The 22,906-nt window shown below is 47.8% G+C and overlaps 1 protein-coding gene across 2 annotated transcripts; it reads left to right on the top strand.

The window, feature by feature from the left end:
• Positions 1-22,744, top strand: TMEM255A (transmembrane protein 255A). 2 transcript variants are annotated; one of them, XM_030228736.2, is made up of 9 exons: positions 1-82; positions 4,073-4,215; positions 8,639-8,701; positions 13,333-13,422; positions 15,207-15,269; positions 16,262-16,350; positions 18,922-19,081; positions 20,309-20,452; positions 22,453-22,744. In XM_030228736.2, exons 1-9 carry the CDS (start codon positions 25-27, stop codon positions 22,609-22,611), a joined length of 969 nt encoding a protein of 322 aa, XP_030084596.1. In that variant the 5' UTR covers positions 1-24; the 3' UTR covers positions 22,612-22,744. The 2 variants fall into 2 exon arrangements, with proteins under 2 accessions (XP_030084596.1, XP_030084594.1); XM_030228734.2 differs by having other exon boundaries at positions 18,919-19,081.
• The last annotated feature ends 162 nt before the right edge of the window (positions 22,745-22,906 follow it).

Raw genomic sequence — 22,906 nt, 5'->3', positions numbered from 1 at the left:
GGCTGCGGCGGGAGCGGCGGCAGCATGCGGCAGTCCCTGACTCAGCAGCGCCCGGCCGGCGTGGCCCTGCCCGACTCCGTGGGTGAGTGCCGGCCCGGGGGGGATCCCGAGGGACGCGGGGTTGGCCGCGGGGCCGGTGCGGGGCGCCGGGTCCCCAGGGACCCCGCCGGGGCTGCGGCGGCCGGGCCGCCCCCGCCGTTCCCCCCGCCCGCCCCGCCGCCGGCAGAGCGCGGCTCCGGCCGTGTGTCCCCGCAGCCCCGGGGTGCTGCGGCCGGACCCCGCGGCGGGGCATCCCGCACGGAGGCGGCTGCGGCCCCGCGGCAGCGGCAGCGTCCTTCGGAGCGGGGCGGAGCGCGGCCGCTGCCCCCCACAGCCCCAGTGAGGTCGGGGACCCCTCGTCCCCACCCGCGATTTGCCCTCCCTCCCACCGGCCCCCCGGCCCCGCAGCCCCCGCCCGGGCATGCCGGGCCCGCAGTCGGAGCCGTGGGGTCACAGCTCCCACGGTGATGTTTTTGTGGCAGAAAAATGGGACGAAAGGAGAGGGGCTGGGAAGAGGGAGGCTCGGTGCCATCTGCCCCCCGTTCTCCCGGGGTAAAAGTTGGAGCTGGGTTCTTCCTTGAGCTGCTACTCTGTGCCTATTCTTCGCTTCTGGCTTTTCCCCCAAAGAACAAGATGGAGAAGTCGGTCGTGTTTCTGTGCCATCTTGTCCATTTTCTTCTAATAATCGTGGGGAAAAAAAAAGTGAATCAAGGGCAGTTCAAAGATATGCATTATTGCAAACTTTTAAAGTAATCTGGAAAAACCTGTGACAGCCTTGTCTTTAGAGTGGCTTATAGGGCAAATAAAACAAGAGGATGCTTCTGATGCTTAAAAGAAAAACGATCATTCTAAAACCAGTGCCCGTTTGGAGTGCCATTTTAGCAAAAGCAATAACCAGGCTATGGATGGCATAAATTACTTTACAGTTCCCTAACAGAGTTCAGCACAGTGTTGTGGATCACCTTGTCTACTTGTGTTGTGGTAAGCACTGCAAGTTTTGGGGTGTCTGTTTGGGATAAATCACAGAGAAAAGGCTATTGCTGTCTCTTAAAAGCAGAGATAGCAAAGCTGCCGTAGCTCAGCTTCTGTGCACAGAACTATACCAAGCTCAGGAGCACACAGGAAGATGATCTGATGGGGAATATTTTCAGCAGAAATTAATGTTGAGGGAGAGGATTTTGTCAGAGCAGCCCTTCAGCAGCTATTAGAGAGATACTGGGTGAGTCTGTATGCTGAAGCAGCTGCAGGCATCCTTAAAGAAGTACAAAGCCACTTTCTCTCTACACACGTAACAAGGTGTTTTCAGAGAAGGAAAAAATGTAATTAATATCCCAATACAGAGCTGAAGTGGAGGTAGTCACATTATCTCCTCCGTTTCACATCTCTTTTCAATATCAAGTTAGAAGATTATGGCTGATTTTGTCTGAACTTGAAATAAAAGCTTTTAATATTTTTTTTTAATCTTATGAGGAATATTGAAAAGCTTTGAGAAAATTTCTGTTTGAAACCTTATGTTTCTGTTCTCTATTGAATGTTGGTGTGTGCCAGTTCTAAGCTGGGAAACAACACAGAAATTAAGAGTGAAAAACATGATGGTGGTGAAACAAATACAGCATCTGCACATGGTGTTTCAAGATGCTCATTCTAGAGTGGTTTTCATGGTAACTTTTTGTAGCATTTGTGGTGGCAGTGCAGGAGCACTGGCTGGGGTGTGTGAGTGCCCACAGCACCCCCCAGCCATGCCCTGCACACATCTGTACCCCAGCCTGACCCTGCCCACTGGAGCACCTGGCTGGGCTTATTTACCCTCTGCTCATTTGCCAGCCAAGCCATAGCAATAATCAGAAGTTTGGTAATTCTGTGGAAGCAGCATGAATTTATCCTTTCTTCCCTTTCAGAACTAATCTATGTAAGAAACAGCAAATTTTCTCCAGTTTTGGTCCCACTGTTATGGATTTTTTAAGACGTTTATGGGACACTTGCATTTAAATGATTACATTGAAACTGAAGTGTGGCACAATGATAATATTTGTGAGGCAGTACATACAGAATGGCTTCAGCTCTTAATGATTTTTGAGTGAGTTAGAAGCCTAGATTTTCTATTATTAACTTCTTTGGCAGATGTAGGAGAGTAACCCCAAATGTGACCTGCAGCAAACAGTCACCTACCTTTATCTCCAGCCTGTAAAACATGGCTTGAAAGACTAAGGATCATTGATAGAATATCCAGCCTGAATCTTGGGGTTCTCTAGCAGTTATTCAATATTTTTTTGTTCGAAATTAGCAACTATCTAGCTAAGGACTAAGTGGCTGTCAGGCTCCTTGCTCTTAGGACCTGTGATGTCCCAGTGATGCAGTCAGACCTGTGGTCTGGAACATGAGCAGAAGGTTTGTGGGTGGAGAGCTTTCCTTCCAGAGACAGCAGGTCAGTCAGAAAGGACAGTCCTGTTTTTTTATAGACCTCTCTTGCCTTTCATGTTGGACTAGCTGACCTCCAGTGGTCTTTTCCAACCTTACCCCTCTGTGATTTTGTGCTCTCCATCTGTTGGGTTTTTAAGCCCCAAGTTTGGCCCTTGTCTGTGATTTCAAGCTTATCTGTAGGTGAAATGATCCAGCCCTGTGCCCATGGCAGCCCAGAGCATGGAGAGGGAGCCCTGCTGCCAGCTGCACAGCTCCTGGGTTGGGCTGGAGCTGGTGAAGAGGAGCAGGAGAGCTGCTGGGCTTTTCCCTGTGGAGAGCTGTCCCTGTGGAGGAAGGGAGGTCATTTGTAGCAGCCTGTGTGGGTTGGTATGGCTGCATCATCATTGCTGGGGTGAAAGGATCTCGTTATCTGCTGGCATAAATACACAGATCCCCCAGAAGGGCCTGGGGGCACCTGGGGTGTGCCCCTCTGAGACAGAAAGCTGCCCAGCAGGGCCTGGTGTGCTCCTCTTTCTGGAGAGTTTGGACAAGGAGGTTGTGCTTGGCTTGACCAAGTCTCCCCCAGGGCCTTTCTGCAGGTGTTTTACTTTCACCTTGCTGTGCCCAGGCTGCCAGGGAGCACGTGGGGATTCCCAAGGTGGTTTGCTGTAGGGAATGCACTCTGCAGTGGTGAAAGCTGCTCCTTGCCCTTGGGACACATTCCTGCCCTTCCCTGAAACCCCCAGAGAAGTGCTGGGAGCCTCTGGGGTGGGAATACCCTTATCTGCTCCCAGGGCCTGTTGGAGAGCCCCAGGCTGTGGGAATGGGGTTCAGGGTGGCCCCAGCAGCCCACAGAGATTCAGGCAGGGGCCCCTACAATCCATTATCCTCTAAGCCATTCTTGCAGGTGCTGGGTTGTATCTAAATATGATCAAAAGGATTGTTCCACAAAGTGACACAAAGATGGCAAAACACATGCAGACCAAACACACCCCGAAGATGTTGCTGAGCATAGTGTCACAGCCAGCTTTCCTCTTGGCTGGTGGAATCACTCTTTTATGTTTATGCTCATTTGGGAGATCTATAAATATAGGGAAAAAAAAAAAACTCATCATCAGGCAGCTGTAGATGAGCTTTACTAATCCACAAATTCATTATTCAAGCATCTAAAAATACCTGGTCCTTGCTGAAAGTAGAGGAGAAGTGGCTGTTACTGGTGATGTCTTATTTGCATGGAAAACTGTGGATGCCTTATGATTACAGTCGAATTTCCCCTCTCAGAACAAGCAGCATGCAGTGGGGTTATTTAGCTTGATGCAAGCAGACAGATCAGAAAGTATATAAATGTCTAATGTGAATATTTCTCATTAGCTCAATTGCTCCAGGCTAGAGGGGCTGGGAGACTCCAGTGTATCTAAATGAGCTTTGCAGAGCTGCAGTTCTTAAGGCTCTCTTCATCTACGTCACAGCAATGTTAGTGAAGGTGAAAAGTGACAGGCAAACCCAAAAATATTCTCAAGTCAGAAGAAGGGAAATTCACCGTGGCGTGGTTGGCAGTGGGAGGAGAAATTTGTGGTGCTGTGACTCTCCCCAGATGGAATCAGCAAATTCTGTTGTGTGTGTGTGTTTTTAGGGTCGTTCAATAGAAGAAAAAGAAATTCCCTCTACGTAACTGTGACTCTCCTCATTGTGTCAGTATTAATTCTAACGGTGGGCCTAGCTGCTACAACAAGAACCCAAAATGTGACTGTTGGAGGTTATTACCCAGGGGTTATTGTAAGTATAGAACTCCTAGGTAGGTCTAGAAAACTTATTGCCTACAAAGTCCCTTGTAATGCTGAAAATGTTATAAGGGGTGATTTTGTCCTGAATATTTTGTTCAGCTACTTCATTACATTTGATTTACTTGTTTTATTATTATTTTGCACCTGCTGCACATTCCCATGCAAAAATCCCATCCAAGTCGCAGCTTCCTCTGAGCTTAGATAATAACTTGATTTTGAGCTAGTAGTGAGACAGATAAATAGATTTTATGACAGTTGAAGCAACTTTAGAACTTCTTTGTTTACATAGATCACATTAAGCCCAGGCAGAAGTAAGGCAAAGAAGGACCTTATTGCCAAAAGCAGTTGAGAGACCAGGTTTTGAAATACTGGTAACGTGAACTTGTGGTCATAAAGTTTACTTGCAGAAGCGTTTAACAAATTGGAGTCCCCGGACAAGGAGCTGTGGCAGATTGCCAGGGGAGCCTGTACATCAAAGCCACAAGCACATCCATTTCTTTTTTGTTATCAGCAGCTGAAAATGGGAAAGAACCATCTTTCAGCTTCACATGGCTTAATTTAGAGAAGACCACAGGTGTCCAGCCTTCCTGCCATTAGATGTATGCTCTCTTGCAGAAGCATGATGGGCAAGTATGTCACAACATACTCCTGGCATGAGCAGAGATCTAACTGGAGCTGGACAGCAAGTCCTGCTCTGTTCCTATGCATGTCTAAGACATGCTGAAAAAGAAGCACTGAACTGCAATCAAATTAGGTGTCTCAGTAGATTAAATGCAGTCAGTAGCCCCAGCTAGAGGCTCCTGGTGTAACAGCTGTAGGATGCTGCACATTTGATTTGGAGCCTTGAATTTGGAGGCTGGAAACCATTCCAGAAAACCAGGTGGAGGCTTGTTCTCGTCTTATTGCTGTTTGATTTATTTGCCATGCATTGCTGATCTCAGAGAGGTTTATACTTTCTGTGCCCAAGTTCTTCTACAGCTGAAGAAAGCCCCTTTACAGCCACTGCAGTGTGGAACATTGTTACAGGTTATGTTGGGCCTCTTCGGTTTAGGTTTTCTGGCTTGTCCCAGTACCTCCTGCATTTAGGCCTGATCTTTTTTGAAGAGAAGTATAGAAGGAAGGTGTTGAGAAAGATGACAGACTGGTTCCAGACTCTGCACACCTACTCTGCACTGTGCCAGCCTGAGCTGAGCCTCGTGCTTCAGAGCAGGTCCTGCAGATGATGCAAATGGGCAGAGTCTGCTGCTCACGTCCCCTTGACATCTCCCGAGCTATTTATGGCCCAGGAACATCAGCATCCTTTCGCTTTTCTATGGCTTTGTCTGCTCAAGGAATTGATGAAGTCCTGGACTTGGGAAGGGCGTTGAGTTACTTTATTCAGAGGCACCCTGGCAGTTAGTGTTTGTCACCAAATTCCCCACCTAGATTCATTAATCTGCTCTGTGGAAATGTGTGATGACCTCACCTGTCTCACTGCACAGGGAAACATTTCAGTGTGCTGCTGGATGCTTCAGAAGGTGCTTAAAATAGCTGATGTTTCATAACAAGCTGGGATTTCTCCCTTTACTGGGGAAAAAGGGCTGGCTGCAGTGAATGTGTTGTCCTCAAGCAGATAGAGCCAGAAGTCTCTTTGCATGGTGGGTGACTTCTGTGTGTGGAGCAGTTCCATGGCTGGAATCATCTTATGGAACATAGAATCATAAAGTCATAGGATACTCTGAGCTGGAAGACATCCATCAGAATCATCAAGTCCAACTCCAGGACAACCCCAGGAATCACACCATGTGCTTGAGGGCATTGATGTCTCATTGCTGCCATGCCTAAACCACCCTTCTTTCCCCCTTCAGCTTGTGTTTCTTGGGCAAGCACCTCTTGTGTGAGGAGGAAGCACGCAAAGATGTTTGCTTCAATGCAGGGGATTATCTTCCCAGGCCTCTGCTTCCAAGGAAGGACAGAACCAGGCACTGGAGACCTTCCACACATCAATAGGATTTTGTTTGGGTTTTTAGAGGGTTTTGAGGGTTTTTTTCTCTAGCAGCTCAGTCCCTCATTGATAGAACTGGAGAAGCTGAAGCAGAGGATTCAGTGTCATCCTGTAGCCAGGATGGCTTCACCCTCCACCATGACCACCCACACCTTCACAGCTACATCAGTGAATACCTGAGCTGTGTTTTTGTGGGAAATGTCCTCACCTGTGGCTGGATGACTGACCTGGGACAGGGAAGCCCAGAGCACAGCAGTGATGCTCAGCAGACAAGAGTAATGCTCAGGTGCAGAAGACAAGGAGCCCTGTGGAAGTGAGACTGTGAGATATGTGTGTTGTCTCCAAGTTACAGCAGCTGCCAGAATCTGTGTGAATTACTGACCTTTCTTAGGCTTTCGCTGGCAAACCTCTTCTGTGATGGTTCCTTGCCAAGGATGTTGGCTTGGGGCTTTACTCTGGAAAAGCACATTCACTTTGTGTCCTGTCCTCCTTCCAGACAGATCCCAGGGGATCACATCCACCAGCAAACAAATGATGTACCTGAGGAACATTACTGAGATCTCTTTGTCCCATCCGTGGAAGAATGAGTAGTTCTTCCATTAGTGCAATGAGAATTCCTGTTAATGAGAATCCACTCATTTATTTAATCTTCACCTGCTGGATGTACAGACTTGTTCTAAGGTCTTCTTTTGAATTATCTTAAATTATCTAAAACATTTCACCTTTGGTTTTGAGGTTGCTCTGAAACACCATGCGGATATTTCTCTTAAAGCTCAAAAGACACAAAACATTTTTCTTGAGCATTTGCCTTAGGTGTCTGTTACCACACAAGTTCCTTCTGCTAAATATCACCAGATTGAAAATTACGCCTGGATCCACATCACTCTTAATGCCTGGATCTCCCAATTTTTTTTTTTGCTTGGACTTGAACTATAAATCTGTTACTTTAGGAAGGTGGAGGTGTTGTTTGCCTGAGCTAAATAATAAGCCCAGAAGCCCTGGCAGGTCATTGTGGGGCAGTTCAGCAGTGCCCTAGGGCTCTGCCCTGCCTGTTTGCCACCCCAGTGGTAAGGAGACCCTGGCTTCACTGCAGTGCTTCCCACCATGGCAGTTTGTGCCTGGTGTGGGGTCTGCAGGAGCTCAGAGTGCCAGCCAGGCAGTGGGGAAGCAGCAGCCTTATCAGCTGCTCCACTTGAATCCCTGCAGCTCGAGCCAGCTGCCCTCCCTGCCTGCAGCACTGCACCAAAGGTTACTGGGCTCAGGCAGGGCAAGGGAGGGCTGCAGCCCAAGTTTACATCACATCTGTGTCTGCTGATCTCTGCACATGCCTCTGCCTGTTAGTACTGGATTCATCAAACCTTTGTTTTCTATTCCTACATCTCAAAGAATGTATTCCAAGGTAGTTGACTCATTTTTGAATCACTACAGCTTGTCTCATGCCTTGTTTTTCTTCCTGGGGAGGTGGGCAATTACTGGGCATTCTCACATGGATCTTCATGGGCCCTTGGTCTCTTGTCTGGATTTGCACCTCCTTAGTATGACAGATCCAGCTGTAGGACTTTTCCAGTGTTTCTTATTTTGCCAACCCATGGAAATGGGGTTGGATATGCTCTAAACCAACCAAAGCCCTTTCTCAGTGTGACATAATTCTATTTTTGCATCTCCTCTCTTAGTCCATGGTTCCTGCTTGAAGTCCCTGTTTCTGTCCTGGCTGAGGTATGCTCTGTCCTAGAAACTTCTTCTTAGTGTAGCTTAAGGCTATGGAGAAAGGAGGTGGGAAATTGCTCTCCTGGCTGACTTCACTGAGCTGCAATGAGTGCAGTCAGTTGCAGCAGCCAGAAAAGAGACTTTGGCTGCAGTGCCTTATTCTGTTGGGCCAGTGTGAGCTCTTCTGGTAGAGCACCCTGGTCGATGCATCCTCACCCCTGGAAATGAGGGAGGAGTAAGAGAAGACAGAAAACCGCTAAATCTTCCAAAGTATAAATTTCCTTTATTTCATGCTGCACATTGTGGAACCCTCTGAGTTGAGAACTGAGGTGGTTGCTCACAAGCTCAGTGAAGTCACAGAATCCTGGTCCTGGAGGTTTTAGTGCACAGGTCCTGCTAGGTTTGCATCTGGAGGCTCCTGAGTGTTTGTAGGGTTGCTCCAAGACAGCAATGCATATCCTCATCCACCAGCCATTCCTCAGCATCACTGGGGAGATGGAATTCAGAACTCATCCTTTTGGTTTCTACACATGCTTTTAGTGCCATATGTGGGCTACACCTGATAGTTCCTGCTAGTGAGAGACTCCACTGATTTCTTGCTGAAGGAAGAGAGCTCACACATCAGCAGAATGTTCTTTTGCTGCTTCTGGATTTAATTGTGTTCTGTCTGTTTGAAAAATATGTTGGGTATCATTCTAAATGTTAACACTACATTGTTTTTCAGCTTGGTTTTGGGTCGTTCCTTGGAATAATTGGATCAAACTTGATAGAAAACAAAAGGCAAATGGTAAGTTCTTTATTAAAACTTTACTAAAAAAATGACAGTAACTCACATACTGTGTGTAAAGAGTATTATTTTAGGTTTTCCTAACTCTTCTGGGGTAGTGTTGCATACCTCCTGAGAGCTGGGGATGGTTCCTGGCAGCCCAGGAGGCCCCTGTGGGGGCTCTGTTCCCTGCCCCCACCTCACTCAGGAGAGTGGCTGCAGCCCCTGGGCCGTGCCTGCCCCAGCCCTGGCAGTGAGATCCCTGCTCTGAGGCTGCACAGAGCCCAGGGAGGTGGGGCTGTCCCTGCAGCCTGTCCTGCTGTGGCAGGGCTGGAGGGGGCTCAGGGGTCAGGTTAGCTGTGTGCTCTGCTGACCAAGGCGGGTTCTGCAAAGGCAGATGGGAGAAATTCCTGCCCAAATCCAGAGTCTGCCTTTGTGCTGCCTTTGCTTTGCACATAGCGTGCTCCCTGCAGAGCAGGAGGAGAGGGTGAGGCAGACCCTGCAGGAGATGACATTTGCCTTTCCCACAGTCAGACAGGGTGCAGGGGAGGTGAGTTTCCCAGGGGATGTTTTTGTTGTTTTCACCCTGGCTCTGCAAGAGTAACATATCCCTGTTCTTTCTGTCCTAGCAGGGTTTCAGCCTCTTGCTCATCATGTATTATTAGCAGCATGTCAGTGTCTGGTTGAGCAATGACCATATCGTGCCAGTCCTGGACTCTTCACAGGAGTGCCCACAAGTGACAGTGTGGCTCTGACTTGTTTGATTATTCTGAAGAGCCCTGGGTGGCCTGAGCTTATTCTTTTCATCTCTCTGTCATTTTGTGTCCTAAAAAACACTCATGACCCAGCTTTGCAGGGATTGCATCACTGCTGCCTGGGCTGGCAGTGAGCATGTCTCCACTCTGCTGGCAGAGAGGACGTGCAGTAGCTGTCACTTTTTGTCCCTGTGCTTTAGTCACATGTCCTCCTTACCCAGGAGCACTTCACAGTGGCAGCTTTGTCCATTGCATGTTTCTGTGGTACCACTGGCCGTGAAGGATTTATTTTTTCAACTTCTCTGAACTTCCCCTGTGTCCTAGTTTGCTAAAAGGCAGCCTTGGTCTGGCTTGTTGTGCAGCTGAAGGCAGAAGAGCCAAGAGCAGCTTGTGCAGCTGTGCTCTGGTGCAGGTGTCCGTCAGTGAGGTGACAGAACACCTGCCTGACCTGGTGAGTGTGAGGAGTGGAGCCAGCCTGTGTGGCTGATGGGGAGAGCCAGCCTGCAGGAGCACTTCTCACTTCCCCACCCTGCTGACAGGAACAGACCCCTGGCTTTTCCCACCCAGGTGTACTGACCTCCATGCCAGAGAGGGGAGGGGAGGGGAAGGGGAAGGGGAAGGGAGAGCTTTTGTGCCCACAGGGAGCTGCTCAGGCAGCTCTGGCACACACCCCACTGCCCACTCAGCAGATTCCAAGTGAGGAGTCAGCAATTTACACACCTTTATGACAATCATCTGTGCCATGGAGAGTAAGAACCAGCACCTTCACAGCTCATCTGGGGCTGTACCATCACCTAAAGGGAACCTCAGCCCAGGACACTCCTGCCCTGTCCAAACCAAGTTTGTCTTTTGTTGTCTGAATGCTGTTTGGTGTGGCTGACTTCATCTGGAGTTACACGAGTGAGGATCAGTCAATAATATCACACAGCTCTAGGGAGGGACTTCTGCTTGCTACAGTAACAGTATTATCAACCCCAAATCAAAAATAATCTTGTTGGCAAGTTGAAAACTGGGATTTTTAAAATTAATTTTGTCAAGAAAATTAATCCACAAACACTAGAGACTGATGTCCAAAAAGGAGACAGAGGAGTCCTATAACTTTACTGAATAAAGGGAGAGGCCATGGTTCGTTTCCCCTGGGGTCTCTCAAAATGTTTAGGGGACACAGCCTCTTTTTTATCCTCATTTCCCAGCCTCATTTCCCCCTCTCTTTCCCCATTGGCTGAGGTACATGAGAAGTACAGACTTCCTGAGACACCTAATACCCCCTTCTAATGTATACCCCCCTTTTTCCTTTTTCCTTGTGTCTCTGTTCTTTTTCTCTAAATCCAGAGATTTAGCACAGTCTCCAGTGAGTAACTGTCTGTGTCAATTAGTGGAATTCCTATGGAATTTATGGTTCCCCCCATTGCTTCTTTCTCCTCTCCATATCTGGCCTTATCTACCATCAGGCCCACAGTTTGTTTGTAAAGACATTCTTTTAAAGGCATTTCTTCTCTTTCATTCCTTTCCATTTGTATGTTTCTATTTGCTGTTTGATTTTTTTCTCTACCATAAATGCACTGTTTTTGGTTTTCAGGCTTTTCTTTCTACATCTGAGAGGGAGAAAACTGTAATGTAAATAAAGTGAGCATCAGATACTTACCTCTTGGTAGGGCTGTTGTGAAAGAATCATTAACTTTGTATTTATTTTAAATCACCATATTAGCAGCTCCTGTCTGTGAGCAGAGATGACTGACAAATTCCCTAATTGTATATATTTAGTGTTTGACTCACTTCCCATCTCTAAGGCTCATGCTATTTGGGATAAATATCCTCTTTCATGTGTGTATGAAACAAAAGACTAAACTTGCTACAAAATAACCTAAGCCATAAACCCCATGTCTTCCATCAAATCTGGACTTTCTCTGCTTGTGTGGTGTCCGTGGTTTGGTAGTGAGACCGTGTGACATTGTAATGGATGGTGTGAGCTGGGATCCAGACATGCCAAGGTGGGGCTGAGTGGGGAAGAAATGCAGGAGTTTACAGCTGACAGAAACAGGATCAGTGTAGGATCTGGTCCTGGAAAACTTGTCACCTGCTGCCATCTGCTAGTACTTTGTGGCACAGCATCTAATATTCCAGTAACAGCCTGTTGTGGTCGTGACACCTTCACTTTGTCACTGGGGTCCTTTCACTGCCTGCTCTCTCTGCTGCTGCAGGTCCAATGCCTGTGCCTTGAATGCTTGCCTCATCTACAAAACCACTTTATTTTCTTTCACTTTTAAATAAGCCATTTCCACTGCCCCAGGTGAGCCCTCTGGCATCTCCAGTCCTTATTCAAGCTGATCTGGTCTATACATGAGGTCACTGTAACAAGATCTGTTTTCACCTAGGGAGATGTAGATAACAGTGTGATTAACCTAAAAATCCTGAGGTGCTCTAGAAACACACATAGGATCCTTCTGGATTGTATTTGTCTGGGGGATTGGCTTGTCTTTCTGAGAGCTGGAGCCTTGGGCAGTGGCAGGAGCCAAGGTTTTCAAGCAAACTTAGTACCTGGATCTTCAAAGCAAACATCCCCAAGTCAGGAGACCTGAGGTATCTGTCAGCGCTGGCAGGGATAACTGTTAGCTTTGTATTTGGGCTGTAGAGATTTTTATTATTGCTTACAGCTCCCCCATGACCAGAGTCACCTTTGTACTTGTGGAGAAACAGTTCTTACAGCTGCCAGCAACTGACACTTTAAGGTTTCAGTCACCAGAGTTGGAAAACCACCAGGGAGCTCCTGTTCTTTACACTGAAATACTGTCAATATATTGAAATAACATATTTCAGTATATGTGAAGTAATATTGAAAGCTGTTCCCCAAGCTGCATCTGGTGACCCTGGCTGTCTGAATGCTGTGCTTGCCCTCCCCCTGCAGCCCTGCTGATATCCCCAGAGTGCTTTGGCAGTGGGGATTTGGATCAGTGTTGGGAGCTCTGTGTGTGAGGAGCTGCTCAGGAGCCCAGGGGCAGCAGCTGAGCTGAGTTCAGGTGTGAGAGGGGCTCTGTCAGCACTGGTGCAGGCTCCCCCAGCTGAGCAGGGCTCTTTGGCAGAGGTGGTGTCAGTGGTGGTGTTTGAGGTGGCCTTGTGGGAATAGACACTGTTTCTCATACCTGGATTGGAGATTATTTCTGCTTTACCTGCTGAATCCTTTCACCCTAACTTTAGGAACGGGCAGGACGGGGCCAGTGGAAAAGGATCATGCCTGTCTGACTGCCCTTCTCAAGCTGCAGGTGGAGGGAAGTCTCTCTCCTTGCAGCTCTCCAGTGGCAGCTGGATGGACTGTGCTTGGCACAGGCTGGCACCAGAGCCCAGCCAGGCTGCTGTGAGGGTGTGCAGCACCCATGGCATCGGCTGGTCACTGCCCTCTGCTCATGGTTTGTGCTTGTGCCTGCATCCAAGTGCTGCTCCCTGAAGGCACAGTCCCTGCAGAGAGGTTCACACCCTGCAGTCTCCTGCATCCTCACAGCTCAGGAAGTGCTCACAGGAGTAGCTCCCCACAGCTCCTCTCCAGGGTGAGGAGAGAAGAAATCCTCCATCTCTCCAGGGGAGAGTTAAGGACAGCAGCAGCCAGAAGAGGAGGTGTATCCTCAGCCCAAGTTTAGCCTATTGGAGTCATGAAAAAACCTGCATTACTCTATGAAGTCCCCAGAGAGCCAGTCTGGCACAATGCTCCTGCTCCTGCCACTCTGCCAGAGCAGACACACATCCAGTGCCTTCAGCCAGAGCAGGCTGCACAGCCCGGGCCAGCATTTGGGTCATTGATTGCAGCAGGGCTTATCGACCGTGCTTTACATATCCTTGTGGAGAGGGCACTGATCACTTGGTTGTGGAGAGGCAGGTGATACCTTGCTTGTTTTCCTTTCTCAGCTGGTTGCATCGATCGTCTTCATCAGCTTCGGTGTGATCGCCGCCTTCTGCTGTGCCATTGTAGACGGTGTCTTTGCTGCCAGACACATCGTAAGTGCTGCCAGGGAAACACTGGTCCTGCCATGCTTTCACTCTAAGAAAACAAGTGATGGTGTCTGCATCAGCCTACATCCCTGTAAATATATATCGTGTGCTGAATGCTGCTTTAAATCACGAGCTTTAGAAAAATGTTATCATTTAAAAAAAATATTTAAAAATTAGTGGAAAGCCCTAAGATCTTAAAGCTTTGCTTTGGGTTTTTTTGGCTTTATGTGTTTATTGAGTATCAGAACACTTAAGATGTAATGTGAATTACAGCCATTGCCAAGGGACAAGCTATGAGTAATAGCATCTATTTTGTTTTAAATGTTGGCAGAGCTGGTTCTTAATGCAGAGAGAATCACTGGATGCTGTAGTAGAATGAAGCAATTTGATATGAAGCTCACTGAAGCGTTGCAGTATAAACAGGAAACATTTGCAGTAGGTTCTCAGTTTCCATTTGGTGACTTAAAAAATTATGAGCTACTGTTGTCATGACCAATCACTAGTACAGTGGGATGTGCAGAAGCTTTAGTTATTATTATACAGATAAAAAGACACAATTCTATTTCTGCTTTTTGACTGAAATTTGTAACTGCAAACAGCTTTTTGTCCTGCAACTCTGCAGTTTGATGACTTTTTTTAAAATTTTTGGCAAAAAGGAATTAAAAAGACAGAATTGGAGTTTATTTGTATGAGAACGGAAAAGAATTTCAGAGGGTCAGAATTACCCATGAAATGGACACTCCCTGTGTCAGCTGGCTAGTTATGTTCCTTGTGAAGATGGCTCTTCTTTCCTGCCCCTGAGCATTGCAGTGGTGGAAAGGTGGTTGGATGGCAGGATTTGCTGGCAGAGCAAAGGGCAGCTCCTCTCACTTGTGTGATGGGCGTCCGTCTGTCTGGATGAAACCAGCAAGTCTGGGCCATCTCTGACCCCCTTTGGGAGGGTGTGACCTCCCAAAGGTCACACCCTCCCAAAGGTGTGGGTTGGGTTGTGGCATGAGCTGGCAGCTCCTCCCAGATGGCTCTGGGGGTGGCTGCACATCTGGGGCAACCAGAGCTGAGCAGTTGTGATGACAGAGGCTTTGGTTTCTGCCTCTTGATGAACAGATGGGCTTTTGGCTTCACTTTACCACCTGACAGTCCAAAAATGTCACCACCTTGCTGGAAATGTGCTTCTGCCACACCAGCACAAAGGATTCTTCCTGTTGCCAGCTGCTGCCACTGCCCTGCCTGCCTGAGCTTTGGATCAGACACCTGGAGAGCTGGTTTGGCTGCTCCTGGGAAGGGCTTGCTGATGTGGATACATGTCTGGCATTGCTTTCCATGAGGTTTTGCCTTGGAGATCAAACTGCCACAAAGGGAGGCATTAATGCATGTTTGCAGGCTGAAATGTTGATGATCCTCCAGAGCTTTCCCACAAGACTCTGAAGAGCACAGGAAGGACAAATTTGTGAACAATTAATGAAAATTTGCTATGATTCAGCAAGAGCCTTCAGAAATAGGTCAAGCAGACCTGGTCTGTGTCTGTTCCATTCAGGATGGCCACTGTCACCCAAAGAGCCCAGATTAAGAGACTGTACCTCCCATGCTGGCTGTAACACTACCATGCCTCCAAGGAGCAGGGTTAAACATCACCCAGGGCTCAGGGGACTGGGGTGGGGGCTGCAGAGCTCTGGCTGCATCGAGGTGCTGGTGTGAGATCAGGGTCTCTCTAAAGTGTGGTCCCTTTCCCAGCCCCTTTGGGTGAGTTTGTTTTTGCTGCAGGGCTAAGCCTGGTGCTTTCTCTCTGGCAGGATCTGCGGCCGCTGTACGCGGGGCGGTGTCAGTACTACTCCAAGAGCACGACCCCACCAGAGGTGAGAGCAGGTCCTGCTGAGTCCTGCCAAGGGCCCAGCTGCTTGGAGCAGGGGGAGGAACCTGCTCCAGTGTCCTGGAGGTCTGCAAAGTGAGGAGTGGGCGGGAGGCTGGGCCTGGGGTGGCAGCAGGGTGCTGGGAGCACTCGGAATGGGGGTTCTCCATGTACTGCCTCAGTAGTGACAGCAGATGGAGAGAAGGGGATGTAGGATAGAAAAGTTCACCAGTTTGTCTAGCTCTTCAGCTGTGCATCCATAGGGGCTGGGTGGTGGGTCAAAGTTTCAGACAGCAATAATTTCTGTGTATATGAGCAGAAAGTACCAGTCTCTGCACCTCTCCTGTTGTCTTCTGCAAAGAGAAGCCTGTAGGGGATGGATGATCCTGCCACATACTGATAGTGTGTATGGAGGTCTGTCTGCCTTTGCTGAGCACTGATTGTCTCTCAGAGCTTTCCTCACAAGTCTGAATAACCATTATATGCCAAATTAGAAGGCCTGCTGGAGGGTTCAAAGTTAAATGCTACACAGCAGTGTGGGAGTGGTCCACCCTCTTTTCAGGCCGAGGACTGTCCATGTGTGTTACCACCCACAGGCACATACAATTAACCACTTTGGTCAGTTCTGTATCACTATTGGAACCTGCTCTCAGTTTGGGCCGTGCTGTTGACAGCTCTCTGCTCTGCCTTGCCCTGGGGTGAGGTGGGTTAGCTCAGCAAGGCCTTGGCTGCTTGCAGGAATTGCAGAATCTCCTCCCTCTGCAGGCACGTGCTTGCCTGTGAGCAGAGTGAGAGGAAACTGCTCTGCTCCAGCCGAGTGCATCTCTGTTCCCATAGGAGGGCTTTGTGGGAGCGAGATAAGGAAAGAAAAACCTGCCTGCGGCTGATGTGGAGATCACTGAGAATTCTATCAGCAGAGCAGGCCAAACAGCAGCAGAAACTGTTTTTGGGGATTGTGTCGTTCTGTGCTTTATGTGGTTTTTTTCTGTGTTCACGCAGGCGGTCTGTCACCCACAGCGCCGCGCCCCCTGCACACCGAAAATAAAAACCAATACCTGCTTCTGCTGTGACCTGTACAACTGCGGGAAGTAAGCCAAAAATGCCACTCCTGGCCATGGGAAGGGAGTGGTGGTCATGCTCCTTGGCAATAGCTCGTTTCAGGATACTATCAGTTAATGGCAGTTGTTGTGGGAAGGGACCTTGAGCAGTTTGTTAGCAAGGAGGAGTCCCAGACAAAAGCTAACCGAGTGAAGGAGGGTGTGAAACACACCAAGGCCATCTCAGCTATGGGTGAGCATGCTCTGAGCCAGCCCAGCTGGAAAAATGAGAGCACAGGAATTTCCATTACTTTCGTGCTTGGTGTCCTGCTCAGGTTTTCCACCTATTGAGTTGCTTGTCTTAACACCTTCCTTCTCTGTTGGCACTGGGTTTTGTTTTTTCCCTTGAGAATGTTGAAGATGCAAAAAACCTGGCACACTGTTCTTCTTTACCTTGCCACCATTCCATTCCCCCCGCTGCTAGCCGAGAGGAGAGTTAACAGCTGGTGCCATCTGTGCCTGCACAAGCCAGTGTCCTCCCTGCCCAGTGAGTGTCTGTCATGCTCACACGGGGATGGAAGGTGAACCAGCTCTGTGCAGTGAGGCAGAAGGTGGTTCCCGATCGAGAACCGCTGCAGAGCAATCACACCACTGAGATCTGGCTACTGTGCCTAAGCCAGCTTAATTTACAGCGTGTGCTGCTTATACCTTGTGGAGTGTCCAATGTGTGTTAGCAAGGCATTAATAAATTGATTTTTTTTACTGCTGGCTCTTGCCTAGGGCTGTTTCAGGCTTAGCATTTCTCACAGTACTTAGCTGGGCTGGCCTCCACTTAAATCATTGACTGTGGTGAAGGAAGATCAAAAGCTGCTGCTGGGACAAGGTGGGTGGTTCCCCGTGCTGGGAAGTGATCCCGGTCTCTGTAGGACTTTGTGTGTGTGAAAGAGGCATGAAGCTCTTGCTTTCCTTTGGGTAGTTTAAAGGACACAATCCCTTTTTACTAGCTGAAGAGAGGATACTGATTGGAGAGAGACCTGATTGGAATGGAATGGAAAAGCTTGAAACTTTTTTTGTTTTCTTTTTCTTTTGTTTTTGTTGGTATTTTTGTTTTTTCCCCAGTCCTGGTTCTGAGACCTGCCCCGACCCTCTTTCCCCACTATGATAAAAGATATCAGTTGTTATTTTAATCTTGCTCAGAACCACACAAACATCCTGCACTGAGGAGGTGCTGGGCGGTGTCTCAGTGAGAGGCACGGACACTCTGGTTAGAGCACATGTAAAGGATGGAAATCACGGCAAACGGGACAGCAATCCTGCATTGTTCCTGATGCTGGGAACCCTGGCTCTGGCAGCGGGACCAGCCCCTTCCCGCTGCTCAGGACACGCAGGGATGCTCTCCCTTAGGGATCCGCGCTCTCACACAGCTCCACAGCGAGCCTTGCAAACAGCACTCGCAGGTTTTATTGTCAGAGGGTCACGGAGCCCTCAAGTTACACAGAGGTTGTGCCAGCCAGCACACGGGTTTTTGTAAGCTGCGGTGCCTCGATTCTGATTGAAATCCTCATCTCCTCCTTGAGATGTCTCCTGCAGTGGCCTCCTTAAATGAAATGTGGGAGTAAAAAGGGTAAAGAGGCCGAAGTTGAGTAATCAGCAGAGGAGGGTGACTCTTGTGAAAGGGGGCAGTTTCCTGCAGGCCTTGTGGGGTCTGCTGAGGAGCTGAGCCTGCATCTCCCGCTTCTTCTTGACCTTAGGTATGAGCCAGTTCTTCCCCCTTTCCTCAAAGCTCTCATGTGCTTTGAGCCTAGCCCTGCATGTGAGCTGGGAGATAAGTCATTCATAAGCTCTTGGTACTGTTTGTCCCTGATAAATATGTTTTCTGAAGGGCTATTTGCTGCAGGCCACTGGTAAGCTGTGCTGAAGGCCAGCCTGTTCCCCACCCAGCAGTCAGAGAGGTCATTCCTGAAGAATTCTGCTGCAAGACTTCAGCCCAAGTGCTGCAGGAGTTGCCTCTTTTTTTCCAAAATAATGACCTAACCAGATTTGACCGAGTTTTCTCTCTTTTCTGCCTGTGGAAAGGGTTCAGAGTGTGAGCAGAAGGACGAGGCACCAGGCTCCAGCCAGCCCAGGCTGTTGTAGAGCTGTGAGGGGCTGGAGCTGCTTGGTGGCCAAGCCCTGAGAGCCAGGCAGGAGCTGTGCTGGCCCCTGGATCCCACTCAGCTGCCCTGGGGCTCTGGAGAGCAGCCAGCACTGCCTGGGGGGCAGCTGCTGCTCCTCGGGCACACTCTGATTTCCCAAGGTAATTCCAAGACCGGTTTGTCCTTGGTAAGCTTCCAGGACCCCTGTGGAGTTTTCAGATGAAAGAAATAACAGACAGGTTCAGACACAAAGTCATTTGTTTCAGAACAGTGCAAGTAATTTGTTTCAGAACTCCCTTTGTGCAGGCAGATTGTGGATGCCACAAGCATGGGATCCAGGAGGATTTATCCCCACTCCCTCAGCAGTAAGGTCCAGGTTATCACTGAGTTGCAGAATGCATTTTACTGTCCAGCAGTACTGCTTAGGTTTTATGATATGTTGTGCATTTTTTTATCATTACTGTCGTTTTTTTCCCTTATCTAGCAGAGTAGAGATTTCTGGAGGGTACTATGAGTACATTGATGTCAGCAGCTGCCAGGACATCATCCACCTTTACCACTTGCTCTGGTCGGCAACAATTCTGAACATAGTTGGGCTGTTCCTAGGGATCATTACAGCAGCAATTCTTGGAGGCTTTAAAGACATGGTAAGAGGATATCAATTTCTCAGTGCATTAAAGAAAACAAATCAGGGAAATTGCCTTTAAAAATGATCATGGAAACTGTTGGTGTTTCAATGCAAATGATCTATGCATTACTTAGATCAGGGTGGGAAGAAGGGCAAGAAATAACTGTAATGAAAAAGTGGAAGTGTTTCACTTTTCTGATCTTGTCACTATCTGAGCACAGTTAGAAAATATTGACAGAATTGGGAGACTGTATTTTCAAAAGGAACCATCAGAGAGGCGTTGGCAATACCAGAATGATTGAAAATAAGCTCTTTCTTAAAAATTGATCTTCCTTTTCATAGTGTTCACATTCTACAAGGAAAAGTGTGGTGGTTGCTCATTAATTGTTGATTTTGTAGTAGCAGTCTGAGCTTTACAGACTGTGTTAGGCTGAAAGTCTCCATCTAATTTCATCATAGTGCAGAATCTGAGAGGGTGAACTGGGGATCAAAACCAAACTTCAGATAATGAAAAAAATACTGTTCTAACAATGTGAGCTTTGAAATACCTTCCCTTAACCAGGCTGCCTCTTACCTTCCATAAGGTTTTGTTCTAAACTGCTCAAATGAAGGGATAGGAACTGAATGTTCAACAGACGCATTTGGGGCTTTTTCAGTTTGTGATTCATTTGGAATAACACAAAACCATTCACACAGAAAAGAGATTTGTTGTCCTGGCTGTATGTTTTTCTTACAAAGAAATCTCAGGCCCTGCACTAAGGGTACATTGTTTCAGAGCTCTGAACTCTTTTCAGACTCACCAATATCTTCCCAAATAAAACAGGAGACACATTCCCAGCTGTGCATCACAGCCCTTTGAGATTTGATCCACACCAGAGAGCCCCTACAAACAAAGATGTATAGAAATGAGCAGCAATGCACAAAGTGCACCAAATAACAGAGTAATTTGGAAGTAATTAATAATTTCTCCTACTTGTGAAAAAGTAAATCTGTTTTGTCTCAATATTGGTGTGCACTGGGCTACTGCCAGCTTGTTGTTTGGAATCTGAAACAATCAGTGGCTGTGGAATGAAGTGACCTTGGAATGTAACTGCTGCCTGAGAGGGAACTGGATTGCCAGTTGCTAATGCAACAGGGTTGACATCTAAAGACACACAGTGCTCCTTTAAATAATTTCTGCTTTCATTCAGCTGTCAGCTTTCTGTGACTGGGTTTGCAGCCTCATACTCTCTTTTTGTTTTGATAGACTCCTTCCCTCCCTACACTGAACTGCAGTGTTGAAAATGCACACCCTTCAGTGACCTACTACTCCAGGCCACAAGTGACATCTTACAACTCCTACTACCACAGCACTCCTCACCTGCCTCCCTACTCTGCTTATGACTTTCAGGTGGGCAACATTACAGGATGTTTCCTTGTTCAGCAGCAAGGTTAAATCCAGGCAGTCTGCAGGACTCTGGGGGCCTGTCTTCCTGTCATTCACACAGTTTAATTTTCTTGGTCCTGCAGAAAATACCAAATTTTTCCTACTAGGCATTGGTCCTTGGCAGTTCTCTCTTTTACTAAGGCAGTGTTTTCCTGAAAGCTGTCCTTGATGTGAAGGCCAGAGGGAGGACCTGCTGCCTGCCTGCCCATCACTTACTAGTAGAGATCACATTAAAAATAGGCATTGCCTCTGGCACTGCAGGGTTCTGAGGAGAGAGGCAAAGACAGGTGTTCAGGCACTAGATTTTATTAGGCCAACTACTGTGTCTGAGAGAAATAGAAGAGCTTTTGGAGATAAGCTGTTTGAGCTCCTGAAGACACATGATGCCTGAAAAGCTGATTTGTTGTGGTTATTTTCCATATGCTTCAGCTGGCCTAAGAGGGGTCCCTGCTGTAATGCATCCCTTCCTCTTTGAGCTATGGAGCTGTGCTGTTGGAAACAGCAATTCCATGTGAACCTTGCTGTCAACATCAGCTTCCACTCGTTGAAGCAGATGAGGACATTTCCTCCTCTGCTCTTCTGGCAGGTGGATGTTACCACAGGGGTGATGTTAATTAACACATCACACAACCACCACGATAGGAGCCTTTTTTTTTTAATTAACAAGAGTTTAAGATTTTGGTCATCAACAAAGAGGTGTACTCTGTCAAAGCCACCACGTCCCTCATCTGAGCCATGCATTACAGGAAACTCAAATCTAAACCTTCCTGGGTCTCCTGCTAGTGCCACTGGACAATGCTGTTGTCAGGGCTCCTAAATATAATTGAACACCTAAGTCAGAACTTCTAGGATGTATTTGTGACTCATTTTTGAGATTAATGAAACTTGGGTCAGTCACTGGTGCTGTGTAACTTCCTGCAGCTACAAAAATGCCAACCTCCGTGCCTGCCAAACCAAGCTCTGCTGCAAAGTCCTTTTCTCAGTTTCTCAGCAGTTCTAAGCTCTGTCTGACCCAGAGCTTGCCAGTGTGGCAGCCCCAGCACCTGCAGAGAGCTCAGCATGGGGGATTTCCCTACTCTGTAACTGGAAGTTCTGCTGGGCTCTGCTAACACAGCTCAGCCAGACAGATCAAAGTGTCTGGGTTTCACTGCTGTGAGCACAGGTGCTGGCTCAGGAGACGGCACAAAAGCTGGGCATAAATTCAACTCATCTAAATTTAATAGAGCCAAGTCCCTCTTTAACATGAAATTCCAAGTCTGAGCCTTGCATATCTTCCAGGGAACCTGGGGCCTGCATGGGAGCATTAGCTGAGCCTCTGCCTGTGCAGACTCCCTTGCTTTGAGCCCTGCTCTGCTCCAAGCAGTGACTGCACCACCCTGACCCCTCTCCCCTGACACCCTACAGCACGTGGAACAAGCCCAGCCCTGCCTCTCAAACCCCTTCCAAAGGATGCACTCTCTCTGGTGCAAGAATGCCTCCCACTCATTCCACACATTTTTCACAGGAGAAAAAACAACACACCAGAATTCCTAAGAAAGCCTAGCCCCTTGCAGAAACCTGGCTTTCATACACAACTCTAAAATTGCAGACCCAGTTCTCTGGAACTGGGAGCAGCTCACTCACTGTTGCTACTGTTGGTGTGTGACACCTAAGATTTGAGAGGAACTCATCAGTTTTCAGTTTTCCAGTCTTTGTGAAATGCAGCAGGCACACAGAAGTGATGGGAATTTTTTTAAAATAGCTTCAATTTTGGATCTAAGGAGCCTCATTTTTCAAAACCCTTCCTTACAGGCTGTGCTTACTTTGAATGCAACAAGTTATCTGAAGTGTTATTTGTATGTACACAATTCGCTAAGGTGAACCTTGAAATGTTAATTTTGAACTGTTTGGTAATGAAACATCATTTGATACAGTCATTTCCATTAGGAAATGGTTACATTGCAGCCTTTGCTGTCTCCCTGCAGCATTCCAGCGTGTTTCCAGCCTCCACTCCTTCTGGCCTCTCTGATGACCCCCAGTCCCTGTCACCATCCCCCAGCTACATGTGGGCCTCGAATGCACCACCTCGTTACTCACCACCCTATTTCCCACCTTTTGAGAAGCCACCACCTTACACGCCATAAAGAATGTGGGAAAGAAGAAAAAACATATTTGCCATCAAAATAAGTGTGAACATTTTGTATTTATATTTTACTGTGGGAGGGAGCAGGAGAATCCAGAAGATAATTGCAAATAAAAATATTAGATTGGACTGTCCTTTTTCGCGAGACTTATTTCAGAAGTTTTAACCATGGCCTGTGACAAATGGGACAGACTTCTGATGTTTTAACGAGTCACTGAGTAGCAGGTGACCTAAATTTCAGCCTCTTTGGTTCATGTAGTCCTTGATTTTTAATCAAGTGATCCAACACAGATGAC

Source organism: Serinus canaria, chromosome 4A (assembly GCF_022539315.1).
Source record: "Serinus canaria isolate serCan28SL12 chromosome 4A, serCan2020, whole genome shotgun sequence".
In the NCBI taxonomy this organism is placed as follows: domain Eukaryota; kingdom Metazoa; phylum Chordata; class Aves; order Passeriformes; family Fringillidae; genus Serinus; species Serinus canaria.
The sequence above is the reverse complement of the archived record's forward strand: the minus strand, read 5'-3'. Positions and strand labels throughout refer to the sequence as shown.

What these genes read in the sequence shown, in the direction of transcription:
- TMEM255A (XM_030228734.2), top strand. Translation starts at nt 25, where the DNA reads ATGCGGCAGTCCCTGACTCAGCAGCGCCCGGCCGGCGTGGCCCTGCCC. An exon ending in TCTTTGCTGCCAGACACATC is followed by an intron (nt 13,423 to 15,206) that starts GTAAGTGCTGCC and finishes TCTCTCTGGCAG; the next exon opens with GATCTGCGGCCGCTGTACGC. An exon ending in ACTCTGCTTATGACTTTCAG is followed by an intron (nt 20,453 to 22,452) that starts GTGGGCAACATT and finishes GTCTCCCTGCAG; the next exon opens with CATTCCAGCGTGTTTCCAGC.